The following is a 22,884-nucleotide window of genomic DNA, read 5'->3' as shown; positions in this document are numbered from 1 at the left end:
GAAAGTGAAAGACTGTGAGGGTATAGGAGAGGATTCTCTGCTCCGCCTTGCTGCAGGGCTGTGTAGGAACGTTGCTGTAACCTCTGGATGCCACGTTGTCCTTGGTGCTGCCTGGGCTTCCTTTGCGGGTGGCAGGGGAAAGTGGTTCCACGCCATACTGTGCCCCAACAGCCCCACTCTGATCTCCTGAGCACAGCAAGGCAGTACCGGAGCCCACTGCAAATGTGGGGCTGTTGCTTCAAGGCACAGAGTCTGGAAACCTTTCCTTTTCCCCTCTTTCTGCCCAAAACTGTTTGGTGGTGGTGTGGGATGCAAAGGTGGGAGCAGGATTTGGATCATTAGGAGGAGTAAGCAGTTAATTCCTTCAGGAGGGGTAAAATATTTGCTTTTGACAGTTGTGCTTATTCCAGTTATGCTGGATTGCACCAGTCCCAGGCAGTTTTTAACCCGTGGTGGCCAGGTGACTGCTCCTTGCAGTGAGATGCCTCACCCCAAGCTACAGGCGTAACAATGCTCAGTAAGAGCCCAGTCCTTCACCTGCTTCTTGGGAGGGAGAAGTCTCTTTTTGTGCTGGCCAGTTGTTCACAGTTCGCAGGTGGTGTATTTGGTGAAAGCCATGGTCTCTTACAGAGGCTTCAGGTCCCTGCTGCTGCTGAGGTCCTGGCTGAATGTCTGCTATAAGCCTGAGCTTGGCATCCACCAGTGCAGCTTCTCCTGGGACCCTCCTTCTGCTGCACTTAAGGCAACAAAGCTTCTCATTCTGGCTGTTTCTGAATGAGGAGCTGTTTCCCCCTTTTTCTCCCTATATCCAGAGTGTTGTTTTGGCAGAGTGAGGTTGGAAATCTCCTGCTAGATACCCCCACATTTAGGGGAAGTTCTCTCAGGCTTGGTGAAGAACTCAGAGCTACCAGCTTCCTTTGCTAAACCCAAGTAAATCTTTTTACACTACAGTTAATAATTTTACATTTAAACAATGTAATCTTACCTTTGTATAGGCTTGTAGCAGTCAACGAATGTATAAAGTATAAAAGACTGAAGTGCAAGACCAGCAGTTTTTGCGTTTTAATTGCATATAAATTCTGCATCATTGTTACGGGTACTCAGTATATTAGCTATCACCACTGGATTTGATGGCAAATTAACTAGGAGTGTGGGCATGAGGATTAAGAAAGTCTAAATGTTTCACAAATCTGTGCTTAGTGTAAGTCATATTATTAGTGTTGCAAAGGTTGATTTCCTATGTTTAATTCAACATGTCACTTGGTGGTGACATCTTCAACACCAGCCTTATTTCTTGTGTATTTTCTGCAAAACAAAGCATGATGCTTTTCTACTTGCTTTTATCTGCTGTGGTACAGGTATTTGAAACAAAGAGAATGTTGGATTTTATTCACCCCACTGTGTTTAGCTTTGTTTATGCTTTGGCAGGAAAGCTAGTTGATCTGTTTTTTCGAGGATGAAGTTGTTACTGTATTATCTTTCCTGACCTGGTGAAAGTGCTCTTTTTTTTTTTAATAGTATGCATTGCAGAACCTATACACAAAAGTAGTTGAAATATGATTAAACTACCTCTATGTGTACAGATACATTTCTTTTGAATATGTAATTAAATACTCAGTACAGGTCATAAGGGACCACAATGAAGTATTGTGTGAAGATTTGAAGCATTTATGAAAAGTAATTATGTGGCTCAGGGTGAAGACCTGTTCGAAAGAGCTAAAACTTATAGTATCAGGTTTCTGACTCCCTGCAAGTAGTATAGCCTTGTTCCTGCCAGCCTCCCTCATGGGGCACAACAGCACTGGGCAGCCCCAGCGAGATCAGCCATGAGCACTAGTAACCTCGGGGTGAACTGCAGGCTGTCTCTGCTGGAGAAAACCAGCCTCCTTTGGCCTTAGTGAGAGTTACCCATATCGTCTCTTGGAAGAAGAGGTCAAGACGACTTGTATGAGTGGAGCTAGGAGATAATGTTTCCTGCTGTCTCTGATTTATAAGAGTCTGGCGCCAGAGTAAACACCCCATGTGCCGTAAAGCCAAGGAGAAAATACACCTGTTCTCTGGACTGGGATTCCTGCAGGTACTGAGCTAGTGTCCTTGTTGCATAAGGGCTGATGGGGAAACTGCGGAGGGGAAGGATGCAGCCTGCCCCATGCCTAAAAGGTGTCAGGTGTCTAACCCAAAAAGTCCTGTTTCTGCTTAGCAGCAATAGATGTGACCAAACAGAGTTTTTGCTTGCTCTTGGATTTCTTTTCTCCAAAAGAAAACCTACAGAGGAAAGAAGGAACAGCACTCTTTTTTACCCATTACCTTAAGGAATGTGAAGATCTAGGGTCAATGCCTAAAGCGGATTTCAGCTCACATATCTCCTTTTTGTAAGACAGAGCTCCTGCCTCCAAATTAGAAGTTACTGTAGTGCCTGGACATTTCAGTTTTCTCCTAGTGAAACTATTCCACTTTGCTTAAAGTACTTAGGTGTTAATTGGCACGCTGTCATCCTAGATCCTATTTCTTACCAGTGAAGTGGCAGGATGTTACCTAACACCACAAAGTCTTTAGAATGTGAAATAAAAACATGAAAGAATGATATTTGCATTGCTTTCCACATTTTCAGTGGCTGTAACAACGAAGCCAACAATTAATGTGCAGCAAAGCTTAACAGAACTTTCAGGTTTATCCCGAGGAGCAATGAATCCCTCTATTTCATCTCTGATTTCCTAACATAATGGCAAATATGACATCTCCATGCAGGACTTCCTCAAGAATGCTTAGTTGTGGAGCTGTAAAATAATGCTTGCCTTTTGTTTGAGCATGATAATTTATGTCTTTTTAGCTAGTGTGTATTTTCCAGTTTTTTAAGCCTCTCTCTTTTCCCCAAACCCTACTACATGTGAGGCAATTGGAAAAAAAATCACATCTGTTGAAAACCAGGCAGTTGTAACATCATGTAGTCAAGAATCTGTAATCAAGAGTTAAAAAGAATGTATTGGCAGGCCCCACCCAGGTTTATATTACTTTGCAAGTAATAAGCATTCACTTTTCATCTATTGTCTGTAGTTTGAGCCATTAGAATATACACAAGTTCCATTTTAAAAGGATTTTTATTTCCTCTAGGAAAGTCAGGACTCTTTTTGATTTTAAACAAAAGCTGGATTCTCATGTAACTAGGTTAAGCATTAAAACTTTATGAAAAAAACAAAGCCATTATTTTTATTATAATCCTCATAATGCCTCTTGGATGTTAATTATCAGTTCTTCAGGGCAAGGACTGCATAGCGGCTTACTCAGCAGGTGCAGTGTTGTTCCTTGTGTTTTCTAGGTGCTATCAAAATATACATTGAGCTTGCTTATGAGGAAAAACCCAGCCTGAAGTAAAGAAATGAGGAAGTTGCCTGGAGAAATGCCAGTGTGTGCTTATGCCAAGGCTGAGCTGTTGATAATAGGGCTCACTGCACAGAAGGCAACTAGGATATGTGTTGCTGGGTATACCTTTCTATTTTCTATTCCCAACCAAGTTTAAGTATTCCTGTTACAGTAAGATGAGTTAGATGATGCTATGCTGTATCATCTCTTTCACAGAATACAGGAACTCTTCCCCACTGGACTATGCTAAAGGAAAGGATGAGGTCTCTCAGTTCAGCCAGTTAGCCTGTGCCTGAGTACACTATCTGCATCTTCTGACCCTGCTCAAAGCACATACCTAACTTTAGATCCTTCTATTGTCTTGTAGGCAATCAGACATTTCTAAAACAGCTGGGCTCCAGAACCAGGAATCAGCATGGATGGAACTGGGGTGACTTTTCATGGCTATTAACTTTGTTTTGTTACCATACATGTGAGTGACAGTTTTTCTAAGTCACTAGGACTATTCCCATTACACAGCAGTCTGAGTAAGCTGCTTATTTTGTAGGTGCTCTAGGAAGCAACATTATTAGAACAGATGAGTTAATCAATATTTGGCTAGTTGATAAAATAAGGACAGAATTGTTGATGTGGAGCTGCTCCTACAGCATTTTAACACAGGAGAGCTCCTTAAGAAATTGCACTCCTATGTGCTTCCTGAGTGTGTGATGAAACAGAGAGGAAAGAATGGGAATCCCCCTAACCAGTGTGTGGTTTCAGTCAAAAAGAGGCTTCTTTTTTGGACAGGAGCCCTAAGGGCTGTCCTTTTCAGTTCATACATCTTAGTTGCTTCCAGAAACTTAGGTGAGAAAGGGCTAAAAAGTTAAACCTCTCCCATCAGCAGAGGCATGCTTACTTTTTTCTTTCACACTGACTATGGAGGGACTCCAAGACTGTGTAGAGCACTAAGCTGGGCTCTGACCTGCGGAGAGGCCTTCCAGGGTCTATGCATTCAAATAGGAGGAGTCTATTTGTCACACCAATTGTGAAACCTACAAGAGCTGCACTTTAGCACTTGGTTAAAAGCATAGGAGACCTTCAGTAGGTAAAAGGCTCTGCAGCCCCGCCCAAGGCTGGGATAAAGAAGGGAAAATCCCTTGAATACAGAAGTGAAAGCTAGTGAATAGGCAGCAACTTCATAGTTATTAATGCTTACAGTATTTTCTATTTAGATCAAAAGATAAATTTATCTTATGACCTGGTAGAGATACTTCTCTACTACCAACTTTTCCCAGGTCTGCTTATTTGTGGAGTCATAATAGAGTGACAGGAAGCACAGCAAGATTAACATGTGGAAGGTAATAGTCTGCAAAACAACTTAGTGATTGGATGGTTATGAAGTCATACTTTCTACCTGGCAGTGAGTTTACGGTAGCTATTACAAAGTGAGCATTTCTGACACACTTGGCAATGCTGGTCTGTGTTGCGCTGAATCTCACTGAAAGTACAGTTTAATTAAAGAAACAGCGATACTTGGTAGAACTGGCTGCTACACAAGTCCGTGGTACTAAAGCGAAGATATATGCAAAATGTGTTGGTGGTGACTCCAACAGGGACCAGAGCAACAAAGCCTTGAAAGTTTCCCTGGACTGAACACCAACTACACAACAACTTGCGCTGTGAGCAGAGAAAGAGAGCCCTGCTGTTCTCTAGCGAATACCTTCAATCTTTGTGCAGTGAAAATTTTTAGTTCCATGAACAGAATTGCCACAGTAAACATCCAATATTTGTACCTTTCCAGATGAACTGCTCACAACACTCAGGAGGATCTTAGAATAAACACCAAATGTACTATATGCGGAGAGGTAGTTACAAAACCAGGGTTGTGATAACAAACTGACTTGGTCAGCACAAATCGAACTGCCCTTACTATGCTCCAGTCAAAATGTTTTACAAATACAATAGTTTCTTGTCCAGTACAAATAGTAAAAAACTCTCTATGCAAACCCTTACACAGAGGATAGCAATGCTACTTGTCCCTACTTTTTTCCCAAAGTATTCATTTGAGGAGCTGCCACCCCTGCAAGGACCCTCATCCACGATATTTTAACTTTGTTTATAAAAGCAAGCTCTACACATTTTTCCATAAACTGTGTTGGAAGAGCATCCTTAAGAAATTCTTCCTTTTATTAAATGCAGTTTCATTGCAGAATGTAACTTGTGGTTTTCTGGAGAAGCCCTGGGTTTAGTCTATGGGGCTGGATGTCTTTAGAAGTGTCATTATGAGAAGTGATCGGCTGTGGTTATGGATCATAAAACATAGTTTCTATATTTGAGAAAGGAATACAGGAAATGCCTGCTTGATAGAGCTGCTTTCACAGTTACAGCAATGGAATAAAACTCTGGTAAGTGACATATACATACACATACATGTGTTGGACACAGGGCTGTCAGGATGGGTTGCCATCTCGCATATGCTCCAGAGTGGCTGCAGCTTGTGCATTTGCTAAGGTTGCTCTGTAACCCTGCATGCCTAAGGTTCCCAGGCCAGCACAGAGGTTGTTCCAGTTCAAGGGTGATTCTATCCCTAGCTCCATGCCCAACACTCCTCACCGAGTCTGTTCCTCGTCCCCCCACATTCTAAGGTCTGATGCAGGTTGTTCCTGTAAGAAGAGGAGTACACCTGGGCTGTTGTTACATTGCTCATGCAGAAAGACAAGATTCTGAAGGAAAGCTGGAGGCAGTAAGGCTTTATTCTTTGGCACTGTGACTAAGAGAGGTTACTCCTAACTTAAAGTCCTGAATTACCCTATCCAAGGTCACTTACATGGGCACATGATTTTAGGCAGGAGAAGCACATTCGCTGTCTCATTAATCTGAGTCCGGTTTCCTTTTATGAGAGGTGGGTAAATCTTAGCGAAGTCTTGTAAAACTCGGGAACCGTGCCTGGTTTGTGGCACAGGCAAGGCTGGCACCTGCCTGCTGAGGGCAGCAAAAATCCTTGCCCTGTGTCTGCTCTGTCTGGCCCAAGTGCCCTGAGGTATGGCTGTGCCTGTGCTTGGGGCCAGAGGCTGCGCACCTGAGAGCTTAATATACTGCTACATATGAGAGCCCAGGCTGTAGCAGAGCTTCAGCCATGGGGATCAGGTAGGTGGAGTCTGCCTTCATCTTGCCTTCCCTTGCTTTTCAGTTTGGGTGTGTGGCACTGCTCATGAAACTTTGGCTTCTGGGTGACTGAAGGGTCAGGAAGGCTGGGATAGCAGAGCCACAGCTGCAGAGGCACCCACTGCCACCCCAGATGTCCCCAAGGTCCTGGCGGCTGCTTGTCCCTGACCTGAGCTTGGGGAGGTGATGTTAGGCTGGATACACAGAACTCTTAATGTAGCTGCAAATTATCAGCTTGTCCTGCTGAGAGGCTCACTAGTTTTGCAAGAATAGATTGTCCTCTCTTTAATGGTTATTGACGTGATGATAATTAAAGAATGTTTAAAATCCCATTTAGATTATAGTATCAGTACACAGTGATTGCAGGTATCTCTCCCCTTCAAGCACCTGGCTAAGCATGCAAGAGTTTAAAAGGAGATGTTGTTAATATCTTGTAGAGTCTCCTATGTATCCGTGAGAAAACTGTAACCCTCATCTCTGGGCAGTGCTTCTACAAACCTCAGTTTAGCCCCAGTATCAAAAAATAAAACTGAATGGAGAAGTGGCTTCTCCATGATGCTGCTCTTTGCTTGCTTTGGTTTTTTTTATATGCTAGTCCGGAAGGAGGGGGTGAGGAAAGAAAAAAACCCCACCATCTTGTTTCATTAGAGGAGATACTGTAAATAAGCAAAGATAAAATATTTTGCTCAAAATAACAATAGCTCTTGGTGACTGATTTTCAAGTTAGGAAATATTTTCACTGCTTTGACAAAGCATGTCTGTAGTTGAACACAGTCTGCTGCAGTACTGACCTTAGTTTAGAAACAAAAATAAGATTATACAGGACTATGAAGCTACCCAGAATGGTTTGAAGTACCCAAAACAACATCTTTGGGTTTTTTTGCTGTATCACAATGGGCTAACAAAAGATAATGTATCTTTAAACAAGACTGTCTCTTAAACAGTCTTAATATTTTAAATGTACTTCTGCAATAATTTTCAGCAATAAAACTCAGTATCTCTGATGCAGCAATATAAAAGCTTAGAAATATTTGAATTTAACCATTTAATGAAAGATGTCCATATGGTTCACAGCAAATTTACATGTTTCTTCTAGTTACTAAAGGGCAGTAAGTCCTTCCTTTCAAAAAATTTTACTAAAGATAGCATAGAAGTAAAAATAGGAAAAAAATGTTGAAGTAAAATAAGAGATAGAAGCTGAATTTCAGAGCTTCTGTAAATGTAATTTTCAGTGTTAGGAGTACTATTTTCTTAGTCACTCCTAGCTTTTGTTTGACTAATAGAAAGCAGAAATCTTCAGCATATTTTTCTTTTCCTTGGACATCAATGTTGTGATAACTAACTAGATGTATTTATAATAGTCTTTCCTGAGTAGAATTGCAGCTACCTTTTAAAGTCAGCAAAGGTACAGACAAAAAAGTGCATGAAAATAAATGGAAAGAAATTCTACAAGTGGCACTGTTGTATAGGTTTATTCCTTATTAGACCTGTAGGAAAAGCATGTAAGAAAAAATATTCTTGGAATTATTTTGAAGGAGGGAGATTTAGTAGCACTTGGACAGGCAGATAAAATATGTAACCATGTGAGCAGCAAAGATTTTCCTCCCTTTTCTATGTTCTTCCCCATCTGGGCCTGAGTTGTTGTTACTAAGTGCTTTAGGCAGGCATAAAGCATTATACACAAACATGCCATGCAACTATTCTGGTTGTGCTAGCTGACCTGATTTTTAAACTTAGCAAATTTCTTGCATTTTATGATTACTGGAAAACATGCCAGATGTGACTGGTATTACTTCACAATCTAGAGGTTTGCTGCAGACAAGAACACATCTTCTATTTGGCTTTGCAACAGTATTGATGAACACTGAATGATTGGAATAGGCAGTAAAAACTGTTCATTGTAAAAGAGAAAAGAGAAGAAGAAAATCACGGAAGTCATCATACCAGAAAAGAAACATATAAATCAGTGTGTTAAGTTATAGTGAGTAAAGACTAACTCGTTGACAGTAAAACCTGTATGATTTCAAAGTACATTTCCGAGGCACCTTGCTGTGTAAATGGTGAGAAGGACTGTGTGGGATGTTGTCTTGGACAAGAAACACCCAGTGTTTAGGGAGGCTTCTGTAAACAGGACGTTACAGTAGGAGGTGGCCGTGACAAAACACACTCTGGACACCTGTTTCCAATTAATGTCCTGTGGGAAAGGAAGCTGACTCCCCTGGTGTGTGTTTGGTAGCACCATTTCCCATCAGAAGTACCACTGGGTTCTGTACCACTGAATCCCATCTAGGAGGTGCACAGGGTGCAAGGGAGGCTTCACATCTGCTGGAATATAAACTAAGTAGATGGACTTCAGTTTCTGGCTGAAACAGAGATTTTAAATGTTTGGTCTTAGGAACCTAACCTGTTTCCCATGTTGGTAATGGTGATTGCTGTTTATAAACCATAGATTTGAATAATTTAAACATATACCTGAAAAAACCCCAGAAACTATACATATTATAGTGAGAAAATATTTGCAAATAAACTAGCTCTGAAAGAATATTCAGTTATTTTTCTTTTCTGTGTTCAGGCTTCTGGAGGAAGCAGCAGTGTCCTGCCTGCCATCTCTAGGTAAGGTGAAGGGTCAAATATGTCATTGCAGTGTAAGCAGGCTTTGAACAACTGGGGAGGATGAGGTGGGAGAGCCCTGTGCCCATGCCCTGTGGCACTGCTTTTGCCACTGCCTAGTCACATGTTGCCCCACCCATGAGGATGAAAAATACACACACAAAACTTCGTTTTGCTGCCTCTAGTACATAATTGTGCAGGACAAAAAAAAACCAAAAAACCCTAAAGACCCCTAATTCCTAACACAAAATCCAAAACTGATCAAACAAAGGCAAGGACAGTGACTTTCCTAGGCTTGCTACAAAATGAATATTAGTTTGGCACAATGCCATTCATTTTTATTTTGGTGAGAGAACACCAAACTAGATTTTAATTGTAGGTTGACTTTATCAGCTCTGACTTTGATGGAGTTACGTCACTGTGTGCAATGCACAAAAAAAGATGTGCCATGCTTTAAATATTGCCTTTTAAGAGGAGGGAAGCTTTTTTTTCCTGTGGTGCTACAGACACAACTGTTAGAAGGCTGGTAGCACAAAGATAAGAAAAATTATTCCTCAAAACTTAGCTGAACCTTTTTACCGGTTCTGTTTAAAATAAAGTGGCCCACTTTTCCAACACAATTCCAATACTTTTTCACCTTTCCAAATCTATAGGTAATCACAGTTTAGAGAGCTAATCAGTATTTTACAGTTCAGTGTGATGTTCAGATCTGGTTCCTTATGGCCTCCTCCCCAGCCAGCCAAATCACAACAGGCATACCTAGCTATTTTAATGCTCTCTAGTGTTGACTTGGATTATAGCATGTTATTTGCTCAGCTTCTCCAGCTGTATTAGCTATAACTAAACCATTTATAGAGTACTTGCAAAATGCAATATTCCATGAAAGAGCACTTACGTGGATCATTAATTTTAAATGTGAGGGACCTCATTCATTTTTTAACTTGCTCAGCATCTTGCAAGATCAAACTGTGATCAGACCAAGAGAGATTAAAATTATCAGTTTAAAAAGCCTTACCTAGCAATTTATTTAAATATTTCACTTGGCATACCTGACTCTTCTCTTTATTTCTCCCTCAGATCTTGGAGAGCTCTGGTGATCTACTGGCCAGCTCATGCTCTCTTTCCCTTTCTGGATTCCACATCAAGCACAGAAAGATCCAGTGGCCTGATGCAGTTTGCCTGATGCAAAACATGATGAACACCCTTTGCAGCCATGCTTACATTTCTGTGTAGCATTCAGCTAGACAGGGGAACAGAACTGAAAACCACCAGGCCATTCAATCAATGTCTGTGGTTAAGCTGCAGGGAGCAGGTTGTTAAGGCGCATGCTTGGCATTAACTGATAAAATGCTTCTAGTGTGAATGTACCAATCCCTGCAAAATGCTTGCCGTGCTAAATCAAGCAAACCTTCTCTTGTGAAATACATTATACCAGTGACAGCCACTATGTAGAGGTGGTTTGCCAACAGAAACCGTGCTGATTACAAATCCTGCCCCTGCCAATATCACCACAACATGAAGATGGCATAACTGGAATATTAGCAAGTTTGTTTACTGCTTGACACCTTCTCATCTGCAAGTGTTACTTGACAGAAGTTTGTTAGTTTGCTTCATACAGAAAATGATTCAGCTTAACCCAGACATTATGGAAAAAAAGAGGAAGAATGTGAAGAATGTGTGGGTGAAACAGGGTGTAACATTGCTGAGTTTCATTTCTTTTGGTCATATTTTCACTCCTTCCCTTCCTCCTGAAATAAACTGCTAATTTCCTTTCCCAGGTAGCTAGTGCACTGAGCATGAAGAGATGGTTAGGTTTTCCTGCTACTTTAAGCATGCCAGTCTAAATTAAAGTACTTTTCTGGTTTCAGTTTCCTCAAAAGGTTACCACATCATGCTTTGCTGCATGGCCATGATCAGCAGTTACAACCTGTTTTGCAAGTGCTTCTTTGTGCCTGAGGCTGGCTCTGTAAACTGCTGCTGCTTAAGCAGTTCCTGCCCTTCTTCTGCCATCAAATATAGCAGCAAAAGCAGACACTGAGAAGTGTTTCAACTAACTGGTTGCACAGAAATGCCAGATTCAGTAAGAGATGAACCTTGGTATGAGACACCTCAAGTCACTTAGAAGTTTGCTTATTGTTGCAATCCAATCAGGCTGAAACCTCAACAAAATACAAACAAAAAGCAGAGGTGTGACACTAGCTGTGGGAGCTTAAAACAAGGTATAACAGATAATGCTTAATTTACTATGAAAAGACAATATTTGCTGTCACTGCAGTCCCTGGTGAAAAGTCTCCCTGTCTTTCTTATAAGCCTTCTTTAAGTACTGAAAGGCTACAATAAGGTGTCCCCAGGTCCTTCTCCAGGCTAAACAGACTAAACGCTCTTAGACTTTCCTCCTAGGAGAGATGTTCCATCCCTCTGATCACTTTTGTAGCCGTCATCTAGACTCACTCCAACAGGTCCACGTCTTTCCTGTGCTCAGGACTTCAGAGTACTTCAGGTGGGTTTTTACCAGAGCGGAGTGGAGGGGCAGAATCTCCTGCTGTCCACGCTTCTTATAATGCAACACAGGACATGGTTGGCTTTCTGGGCTGTAACTGAACACTGCCAACTCACGTCCAGCTTTTCATCCACCAGTATCCTCAAGTCCTTCTCTGCAGGGCTGCTCTCAATCCTTTCATTCCCCGACTGTGTCGATACTAGGGGGTGCCCCAGGCCAGGGGCAGGATCTTGCATTTGGTCTTGTTGAACCTCATGGAGTTCACATGGGCCCACTGCTCAAGCCTGTTGAGTGTTGTTTTCAAACATGCGTAGGGCACACAAAACCACCTTCCACAAGCAACTTTAGCTAGTTGCCAGGAAGTCAAGTTTGCTTAGGTTTGAGAGTCCTTTTTATTTAAGGATTCTGTGCTGTAACTGCCTTTCTTGGTTTTCAATTTTTTGGTTTTGGTTTTTTTTTCATTTTCATGCAAGCTAGAATCATCAGCAAACCCAACTTCAGTGGTGTGCATGGCAGAGCTGGGATACTGGTTTACAGACACACATATCTTTTTTAGTCATTCTTATTCAGGATCTTTGTTGATACTTTTAGCCATAAGCATAAACAGTTGCAGTCACCCCTCTCCTTTTTCCACCCTCCAAGGTTACGATGAAGCTGTTTATTTGTGCATGTTGTCCAACACAGTGATGTTACAAGTGAAACCACCCAAGCACAGAGCAAAACAATGTAAATAACTGCTATGATTGCAAGCTGTTTTCCATTTATGTTTCCTTCCCTCTTAGCATGTGATACTGCCACTTGCAAAGCAGACTAGACAGTCTCTCTCTTGGCTACCTAAAAATAAAGGACTACTGTGAAACAGAATATCATGACATAGAAACAAATCCCAAGTATGTAATAGATCTAAAGAGCAGTCCTCCCACCTGTGACTACAGGAAGCACAGAGGTATTTTTTTACTGTTAGCAAGAAGCAGATATTCCTAGTTTTAAGATGCATTTGGATTTTGTTTAAAAACACATTAAATGTCACATTTTTTTCTGAAATTAATCGTGAAAAATACCACAAACTTAACCAGGATGCTGAGAGTACACTAACAGTAGGAACACCAAAATGAAAGCTAGTTCTAGCTGCTGAAAATTATCTCCCTTGACAAACAGCATCAATCTATAGCTAATTTTCAGTTGCTCACATTCCTAAAACCATACAGACTGTTGTGAAGTACAGTACATAAAAATGTAAAATAAAGTTTCAGCATCCCAGGTGCAAAATAATGCTAAGAAAATGAAGTCTACAGATAATTGCAGAAACAATGACAAATAAGAAAGGGGGAAAAAAAGCCTGGACAGGTATTTTCACTTTCTTCAGGAAGTACTGGACAAATAGAGCAGTTCACAAGTAAGAATATAATCAACCAAATACAGTTCAAAGTTCTAAAATGGTATTTCATAAAACCCCTGCAATAAACTGAACAATGTAAATGTAAATGTCTGAAAATAATGTAGTTTATTTGAAAAACACTCATCAACTATTATTAAGAATCTTCTTTTTCCCTCTACATTAACTTATTTACATATACTATATATATACATACACAGGGTTATAAATTGAATTGTGCATTAGTATAATGAATCCATAGAACTATGTATTGTACAACAACTTGTTTTAAGATCTTGCATTTCTTGGATATAATAAAATCTTCTTTTTGTTTGAAATAGTTTAAACGTTAGGTACATATACGATACATTATCTCAATGCATTGCTAGTAATTTCCTATAGACACTGTTATTCACATTAGTAGAGCACGTAGCCCTTCTACTTGTGGTAGACATTGACTGGCCACTGCTGTTACTACTGTTAGGATCAAAAGTCTTCTTACAATTGAAGAGACTGAACAGCTGTCTCTGATATTGAGAAGAGGCATAGTAGTAAATAAAGGGGTCAATGCAACAGCTAATGCTGCTTATACAAACACAGAGTAGATAGGCAAAGTAAAGATACTCTAAGCTGTTGTCGTAAGTAAAGTGGATATAATGAATTAATAGGAGGACATTTGTTGGTCCAAAGCAAATAACAAAAACAGAAAAAACAGCCACACACAAGAGTAAGGCACGTGTCTTCTTATTTTGTTTTGCAACAATGGTAGAAGAACTAAGACATCGAATGATACACACGTAACAGACAGTAGAAATTATAAATGGCACTACAAAAAACACAGAAGAGAAGATAGAGAAAAAGTGGAGGTAATAGCCATGAAGTTCAGATTCTCTTAGCACATCATGGCAAGTAGTTATATTTAACTTGGGTATTTCCATCGTTTGCTCTCTGATGAGAAAAGGTACAACCCCAGCTATTGCTACAAGCCATATAATGAAACAAATCAGCGAGGCACGTGTTAATGTACGCCACCCAAGAGACTGCATGGGATAAACCACTGCTAAGAAGCGATCAAAGCTTATACTTGTCATAAGCATTACTGAGCAGTACATGTTACAGTAGAAGGCAGCAGTGATGAAACGACACATTTGAGGTCCAAAAGTCCAGTTGTTTCCGGAAAAGTGATAAGCAATTTTAAAAGGAAGCACGCTTACAAACAGGACATCCGCAAGGGCCAAATTCAGCATGTATACTACAGCTGGCTTTTCAATTTTCATTTTTTTCAGAAACACGAGTATCGCCGTGATATTTAGAGGGAGACTCAGCAGAAGCACTAATGTGTAAACTGAAGGAACAAAACGAGTCAGCCATGGACTAGTGAGGTATCTGGCTGTTTGCACTGACACTCTTCGATGTTCATGTAGAAACAATCCAGTCTGGTTGGTGGCTCCTGATCCAACTTCCAAGTCATTTTCAGTATCACCTTCAGGAGGTATACGGTCATCATCCTGGTGATTTACAACAGACAGTACAAAACTTCTGATGTGTGGTATGCTGTCGTTGTATGGAGAGGCTGAAAAATAAGAAAGTACTAAGATTAATAAGGAAATACATGCAGTGAGGACAGAAAAACATCTTTCAGAAAGGAAAGCAAAGATCATATTAGCAACACAAAATAATAAGGTTAATTCAAAGTGCAGACTGGTCACAGATGGTAGCCCAGCCCTTTTATTTTAGTTCCTGTTACAAGTGTGGGTAAGAAGTCATCTTTTGTCTCCTATGCTTGGAAGCTTTTTATAGTATGAATGCTGTCTGTACTGTCCATGTTCTCTTTGGGCTACTTTAGCAAAAATACTACAGTAAATTTCCACCAGACTCTTCATAAAATTTGTAAGAAATGTGGTGCTGGGATGAACACTAGCATTCATACACAAAATTCCCATGAAAAGTACTTGCCACCAAAATAATAAAAAGTTAAATGCAATTAAAATCAAGTTACTGAAATCTCTCTGTAGGGTCTGGAGACACCTTACTCAATCAGTCAGTTCCCACCAAGACCAATGGCAGAAGTCTGCATGTGGTTTTCAAGGCAGATGTGTATCAGCTCTTTGCTTGTATCAGACAGGTAGCGACAGAATGCACTGAAACACTTCCCCAGTTCTACTTATCCTACTCCACAATGTGCATCGCCGAGGACAGCATGTGTCCAGTGTGCCCTCAGAGCACTTCTGAAACATGCTACTAGTGCTCCTTCTGCAGTAGGGTCTTCTGCAGTGTGGTTCAGCGGCTGTGACTGAGAAGTAAATGTTGGAACAGGGTCTCTCTGCTTTTTTAATGTAGCTGTAACAAGTTAGGAATTCGCAAAATGTTGGATGTGTGGTATGGGTTTATTTATGCAAAAATAAATAAACCCAACATTCAAAAGAGCTAGCTGAGACATATTTCAGGGAAGTCATTTGTATGGAGACTTCTTCTGGAAGTCTGCCATTTTCAGCTTTGGCTTAATCTAGTTAGGCATAGGATGATTCAAAGATAGTAAGGGCAGACAGAAGTGAAGGAATTACTACTACTAAGGAACAGGTTGCCCAGGAAAGTTGTGGATGCCCCATTCCTGAAGGTGTTCAAGGCCAAGTTGGATGGGGCCTTGGGCAGCCTGGTCTAGTGGGACACGTCCCTGCCTATGGCCCAGGCGCTGGAACCAGATGATCTTTAAGGTTCCTTCCAACACAAACTATTCTACGATCCTATGATTCTAAGTAAACATCCATCTACTTAGCTGTGCAACTGATCTTTTGTTGAATCCTAGACAACTAAAATAAAACTTAGGGTATGTTAACTCAGTGAGCTCAAAGTACATAGGTATGATTCACCCATTTAAGATCCTGCTTATTAAAAACAATTATTTATTCTATAGTAATTCAAACCATGTTTTAATGCAGATGAGAACAAAAGACTCTGAAGGAGACAGATGGCAAAGAGGAGTAGCTGCGGCTTTCAGCAGTCAGTTACCTCCCTCTGTGTGCAGGCTGCTCAAGAAGGGCCCTGCTTAGCTTGAATTTCGGTGAAATTCAGACTTGAATGTTGGGGGGGAAGATCAGAGGATTGGTAGGGAAATTTGGAGATTTTTAAAGCTGCTGTGCTCTATGTATCACAGCAGTATTCTGGGGGCAAAGAGGACAAAAGAGGCAATGTGTTTGGCATAATGGTTTTCGTATTCAAAACGACAAGACTGCAACCTCTGCAGGCCAGAAAAAAAAGATGCTGGATAAGAATTTCAGCCCAGGAGCTTATTGCATAGACTGCTGTAGGAAAAATTCAATACATTTACTGAAACATAAGTGCACAAAGTGTGTGAGATTCAGTGTTTGCACAGATGGGCACGAAACTAATTTACACAAGGTTCTAAAAGAGAACACTAACAGAACACAAAACTATAGATCCTTAATATTTAACCTTAGTTTAAAAGTTTAGTCCAAATGCTTGGATGGCTCAAGGAGTCAGCTCGTAGTTCAGCAGTTCAGGTGTAGCACAAGTTAGATTTAACAATTCTAACTTCAGCCTGTAGCTGACATCAAACAGCTAGGTGATTTCCAGTATTTAATGATCACTGCAATAGAAATCTGCCACAACTGACACCATTGATACTCATCTGTTTTGCGAGGATTGTAACTACACTTGAATGAAAAACCCCTAATTTCTCATGCCCAGAAGTTTGTCTCCATGGTAAAAACACCAGTTAAGAGCAATGGAAAATCTGGAACAGTACCTCTGTTATCTCCAGTACACACAAATTTTATTAATTCAAAGCTTGGAATACTATGAATATATATTTCTTCCACTAACATTTCTAAAACAGAATATTTCTGAAACAGAAGACAATGGTGATCCTAGTCCCCAAAGGTCTGCATGTCCTTGGTTTCTCCACCACTGAAGAACAGCATGGAGAACCAAATGAAGAGGTGACATGGTTTCAAATTGAGGAAGGCATGTTTTTGGGGCAAAAAGATACAAATGGTCTTGATGAGAGAGAGGGTAAACCTGTGTCTAGAGTCAAGAATGACCTCTGCATGATGTGGTAAGTGAGGTGCTTCCAGCAACCACCTCTCTCATACCAGTATCCCAGAACTTTGAAGGGCCTCACCTGTGCTGCCTCATGTGAGCTACCAGTGCTGCAGTGCCTCTTTCTGACGACTACTAAGCAGCACCACTCACCCTTAGTGACTGAGATTAAATCATTTAATGTGATAGCCCTTGGTGGTAATCTGACCAAATTTCCCATCAGTAACTCCTAACTTAGACCAGTATGGAAATACACTAAAGAAAAAAAATAATGACTAGGCCAGTTACCTTTTATCATCTCCTGATTTCTGTCCTACGTATTGCTTATAGTTACTTGAATATTACTAATAAATTTAATTATATCTTGAACTCTTGAAGCTAACTTATATACATCTTTTTTGATGAAAGGATTTAGAGTCTGCATTACTCCATTATCAAACTTTTCTAAAAGTAGAATGCTATTACAATAATTCAGGACAAAAACATTTCATAAATAATTTTACCTTAGTTAGAATTTTCCGGATTAATACTTTACCTTGGTGAAAACTGTGTTCTTTATATAAGCAAAACTTTCTAAGTTTGGAGTTGAACTCAACCTTGATGCTGTTAACAACACCTCCACATTGTGTCCTGTGCTCAGTCCATGTCTCCACCTTTAACTTAGATTGACATGAGACACTCCTTGAAAGACAGCTCTATGGAAAAATACAAGACCTCAAACCTGCTATTTCTTTGCCACTTGACAATCCAGAGAACAGGAATTTAAATGTTCTCGATGAAATTAAATTTAATTTAAAATATTTATAGCCACATATCAAGTCTTTTCCATTGCAAAGCTACTTGTATGTTCATCTGACCCAGCATCTGTGTATTATTAGAAAAAACAATATTGCACTTGATGATTTCTGAAACAGAAAGGAAAATAGTTACTGCCCTGAGGTTCTGGATTCCTTTTGTGTCATTGTTTATTTGAAAAAGCCAATGATCAGAAATTTATACACAGAAGGGAGGAGGACAAAATGATGTCATGTCATTTCAAAAGATCTTAATGGATCTTGAGAATAAACAATAACGTCAGTTATGCGAATCAGGCATCACCTATAACCGGTATAGTGCAATACGGCTAATCAGCCAATATGGTAGCTCTAGAGAAAAGATCTTAGAACTACTCTTATGTAGCTGCAGCTACAAAAGACTCTGTCAGATGTTCCTTTCCAACTGTTTTAAAGCTCTATAATTTGTCTAAAACATATTTCACTACCTATTAAGTAATTTGTAATAACACAAATAATCTGTTAGGAAAACAGAGGCAAAGCTTGTATAATGATCGTAAATGTTCAGTCACCCTATTTTTCCTGGGCCATCAACCAATCCTTTTGAAACAAGTCAAACCAGGTAGATCACTATTTTTATGATGAATAAGTGTTCTTGTCGTGGTATGACAGTTAACAGCTGTATCAAAGAACTTATAAATAGGTATGAAAGAACAGCACTAAGAAACTAGAAACAAAGGAAAAGCAGGATAAAGCACTGAGATTTCATCCTCATGGTGGGTAGTCAGGACACCCAACAATATATAGACAGTCTTTTTCTTTGCTTCCAGTAAGAACTTTGAAAGGCAAAAATACGTAGTATGACACTCAAATTGCCTGAAGTTTTCTTTTACTGCCTGTGGGTTTTGCACTGATTCTCCAACAAGGACATAGAGAAATGGTGTAGAAAATTCACTAAGTATAGGATTGTTTGATTTTAACAATCTATACTGTGCTGTCTTCCATCAAGTACTATATATTGTTGATCTCATGACCTGCATATGCATATTCTGCTTACCCTGAACAACACTGCTTTTTACATAAAGACATTTTACAATTTCCTTTTATATCTACTTGCGTGTGCAAGGAGCTACTGCACATACTGTTCTGTGAAAGAAGCAGCAGAGGACAAAAAATGTAATGGCTTCAACCAATCTTAAAACACACTTGAGCTCCAGATGAAAATTTCAAAGTATTTCTGTAGGCTTATGAATCTGGACAGGATGTTATGAATCAGCAATGCTCATGTCCCAGGGGATATTTTTGTGAGGTGGAAAACTAAACAGGCTCCTACTCAAGCCAATCAAATATGTTCCCCATGTGCTGCTGAACAGAAATTAATACCAACTTCTCAGCATAACAGACAGCAGCTGCACCCATACTGCTGTCTTATAACAAAAAGTCAATTTCTCTTATCTCCCCTTTGTATAATCCACAGTGATAAGGGTCTAGAATCTCAATTACTCAGCAACCCATAAATTAGGTGCTCAAAGGCAGAATGTGAAGCGCATGCCAGACAAATTTATAAACAAAGTAAGACACAAACTTGCAGGACAGATGACAATTATTTGCTGTTGTAAAATAAACACTGTATTGTCTTTAAAGAACTCTTCTTTAGCCCACAACTCCATTTATATAGAATTTGTTAATATATTACATGAGTGATATGGTAACAATTTGAAACATTCTCATAAAGCATTGTTTTCTTGCAGCCACAGATCTGCTCTGTTTTGCTTTCCTTTCTCAATCTCTTTCACTGCAGGAGCTGGCTTCAAGCAATGACAACATCTCTCTATCAGTCCTAACACAGGGAAGCCCACGAAGACTGAGACCTCAGCCAACCACCTAACACCAACCCCCTGTCTTTTCACCTTCCTGCAGGACCAGCACAGGTCAGCGACATGACAACTTGGAATACTGAAGGACTAAGGCAAAAGCAGGAGAGAAGCTGCAGGTGCAAGGACTAAGCAGACCTGGGGATACGGCAGTGCATGGGTGATAGGAATTAAGTACGTACTGGTGGAAAAAAGGAAAGTTATTTGGGACAGTGGGAAATTAGTATTATTTACAGTGGGAGCAAGCACAAGAACACATGTTCAGACAGCCAGGCTTTAACAGTTCTACTGTGCATGAAGTAACTTGTTTTGAATTTTGATGTTTTTTTTTTTAGTGATGTAGTACAGTAACTATTTTAATCGTTACTTCCTAAGGAAATAATGTAATTCCAGGTACTCTTTAATGAAGACTACAGAATCATAGAATAACCAGGTTGGAATAGACCCACCGGATCATCAAGTCCACATAATTGCAAAAGGCAGGAAAACAAGTTTGAATGTTTCCATAAACTGGAAGAATAGCACTCAACAGTATAATCTTCTTTCTACCATTAACGTGAATAGGAGCATGTACTTGGCTTTAACACATACCCTTTTTTTTTTTTTTTTAATAAGGACATTTTCCTTACAAGTTTTGATACGAACACGACTGTGACCTCTTCATTCCCAGTTGTCCTTGTGCCAAAAAGTTGTTCAGCCAAAATTATCCACCCTCTCTGATAATTCCCTCCCAAAATAATTACAAACATTTGCTCTGTTTCTTTTCAGCCTTCATTTTAGTTGTCAAAGTATGCCATGCTCTGAAATTTCCCCTTAGCTCTGTTCCTCTAATCTGTCCTTTTCTGTATGTAGAGCTTGAACTCAAGTCTTCCCAGCAGGCAACTCACAGGGGTGAGTTATTTGTACAAGAGCACCAGGATCTGAACTTTACAGAAAAAAAATAAACCCAAGATGCTAATCTCTAGATGCATGATCTTGTTCTTTGTACTGTAGCATTTCTACTAGAAACAGGAAGGTTTCATGCCTCTTACCTTCCTTCCCTCAGCATCAGCATAGTCAGACAAGCTCTGGGCCAGCTGGACCCATGGTTTCAGCAGTTATAGCACCGATATTGCTATTAGTGCTATTTCTAATTGAAGAACCACGAGGGTCATCTGTTTGTGGTGGGCAGGCTCATACAATCACTAGGCTGGAGAAGACCTTTGGGATCATTGAACCCAACCATACCCGTCTACTACTAAATCTGAACCGGTTTGTGTTGGCAGATCTTCCAGACTTTGTGTTGCCTATGAATTCAGCTGGTGCTCTATCTTCCAAAGTCGTTCATGGAAGGCAATGCCACCTTTTAAGGAAGCCGGGTCAGTGTGTCCTGCCAGTCTGATCCATTCTTTCATAGAATCATAGAATCACCAGGTTGGAAGAGACCCACCGGATCATCAAGTCCAACCATTCCTATCAAACACTAAACCATGCCCCTCAGCACATAGTCCACCCGTGCCTTAAACACCTCCAGGGAACGGGACTCAACCACCTCCCTGGGCAGCCTGTTCCAGTGCCCAATGACGCTTTCCGCGAAAAACTTTTTCCTAATGTCCAGCCCAGGCGGAGCTTGAGGCCATTCCCGCTTTCCACCTTCTTTCCCCCGCACCCCGCGGCGCCTCCTCAGCCCCGGGACAACCCCCGCTCTTCTTCTGCACCAACCACCTCCCCCGCGGCACCGTGTCCTTCTCAGGTCTGCGTATTTTACATCCATTCAAAACTACACTCCCCCAGAAGCACCTGTCTGACGCCGCTTTGCCCGGGCTGACTTGGTTTCAGCCCCTTCTTTTGCCGCTGGCACGAGAACACACCGAGAGCGGCGTGAAGCACACGCGGCCCTAACCCCCAATTAAAACTTCAACCCGGGGTCCCTCGCCCTGGCGAAGCGCCGGCCGGCGGCGCCGCGCCACAAACAAACCTATCTGGCTCGCTTCCCGCCGCTAAGGCTCCGGGTCCCGGTCTGGGACGCTCGCTCCGGACCCCCGTCCCCCCTCCCGCCCCGCTCCCGCAGCCCCGCGGCGGGGACTGACCCAGGCGGGCGGCGGGCGCCGGTCGCGGGCAGCCGAGGGCGGCGAGGGCGCAGAGCAGCGCGGGCAGCTCCCGCGGCCCCATTGGCAGCGCCGAGCGCGAGCACCGCCGGGGGGACCGCCGCGCCGCTTCCTCCGCCGGCGGAGCCTTCCGGGAGGGAAGGAGGAGGAGCGGGACAAAGGGGCGTCCTCCGGGAGTTGTTCCGAACTGGAAGGGCCGGGTTTGGTCAGCGCGATCCGAGGCGAGGGGTCCGCGTTGTTCGGCGCTGAAAGATCACGCTCATTTAGAAAAGCTCCTGCAGATCCGGATCTGCTCGGTGTAAACTGGACAACATCAGAGCTTGCTTGTATCGCGTGGGTTCAGTAAGCCAACTGCTCTATGAATAGAATCATAGAATCACTAGGTTGGAAAGGACCCAACTGCATCATCGAATCCAATCATTCCCATCAATCACTAAACCATGTCCCTGAGCACCTCATCCACCCTCCAGGAATAGTGACTCAACCACCTCCCTGGGCAGCCTGTTCCAGGGCCCAATGACCCTTTCCATGAAGAATTTTTTCCTAATGTCCAGCCTAAACCTCCTTTGGCAGAGCTTGAGGCCATTCCCTCTTGTCCTGTCCCCTGTCACTTGGGAGAAGAGGCCAGCACCCTCCTCTCTACAACCTCCTTTCAGGTAGTTATAGAGAGCAATAAGGTCTCCCCTCAGCCTCTTCTCCAGGCCGTTCCTCATGAGACTTGTTCTCCAGCCCCTTCACCAGCTTTGTTGCTCTTCTCTGGACTCGCTCCAGAGCCTCAACATCCTTCTTGTGGTGAGGGGCCCAGAACTGAACACAGTATTCGAGGAGCGGTCTCACCAGTGCCGAGTACAGAGGGAGAATAACCTCCCTGGACCTGCTGGTCACACTGTTTCTGATCCAAGCCAAGATGCCATTGGCCTTCTTGGCCACCTGGGCCACTGCTGGCTCATGTTCAGTCGCTGTCAACCAACACCCCCAGGTCCCTCTCCTCCAGGCAGCTTTCTAGACAGACTTCTCCTAGTCTGTAGCACTGCACAGGGTTGTTGTGCCCCAAGTGCAGGACCCGGCATTTGGCCTTGTTAAACCTCATGCCATTGGTCTC

The 22,884-nt window shown here is 41.7% G+C and overlaps 1 protein-coding gene across 1 annotated transcript; it reads right to left on the bottom strand.

The window, feature by feature from the left end:
* Nucleotides 1–13,103: 13,103 nt before the first annotated feature.
* On the bottom strand, nt 13,104–21,864 carry F2R (coagulation factor II thrombin receptor). Its single transcript, XM_069880592.1, has 2 exons — nt 21,765–21,864; nt 13,104–14,562 (listed from the first exon to the last, which is right to left on the bottom strand). The coding sequence occupies exons 1-2, from the start codon at nt 21,844–21,846 to the stop codon at nt 13,364–13,366; spliced, it is 1,281 nt and encodes a 426-aa protein (XP_069736693.1). The 5' UTR covers nt 21,847–21,864; the 3' UTR covers nt 13,104–13,363.
* Between the last annotated feature and the right edge of the window lie 1,020 nt (nt 21,865–22,884).

The sequence above is a fragment of the Phaenicophaeus curvirostris genome, chromosome Z (assembly GCF_032191515.1).
Source record: "Phaenicophaeus curvirostris isolate KB17595 chromosome Z, BPBGC_Pcur_1.0, whole genome shotgun sequence".
Classification (NCBI taxonomy): Eukaryota; Metazoa; Chordata; class Aves; order Cuculiformes; family Cuculidae; genus Phaenicophaeus; species Phaenicophaeus curvirostris.
The sequence above is the reverse complement of the archived record's forward strand: the minus strand, read 5'-3'. Positions and strand labels throughout refer to the sequence as shown.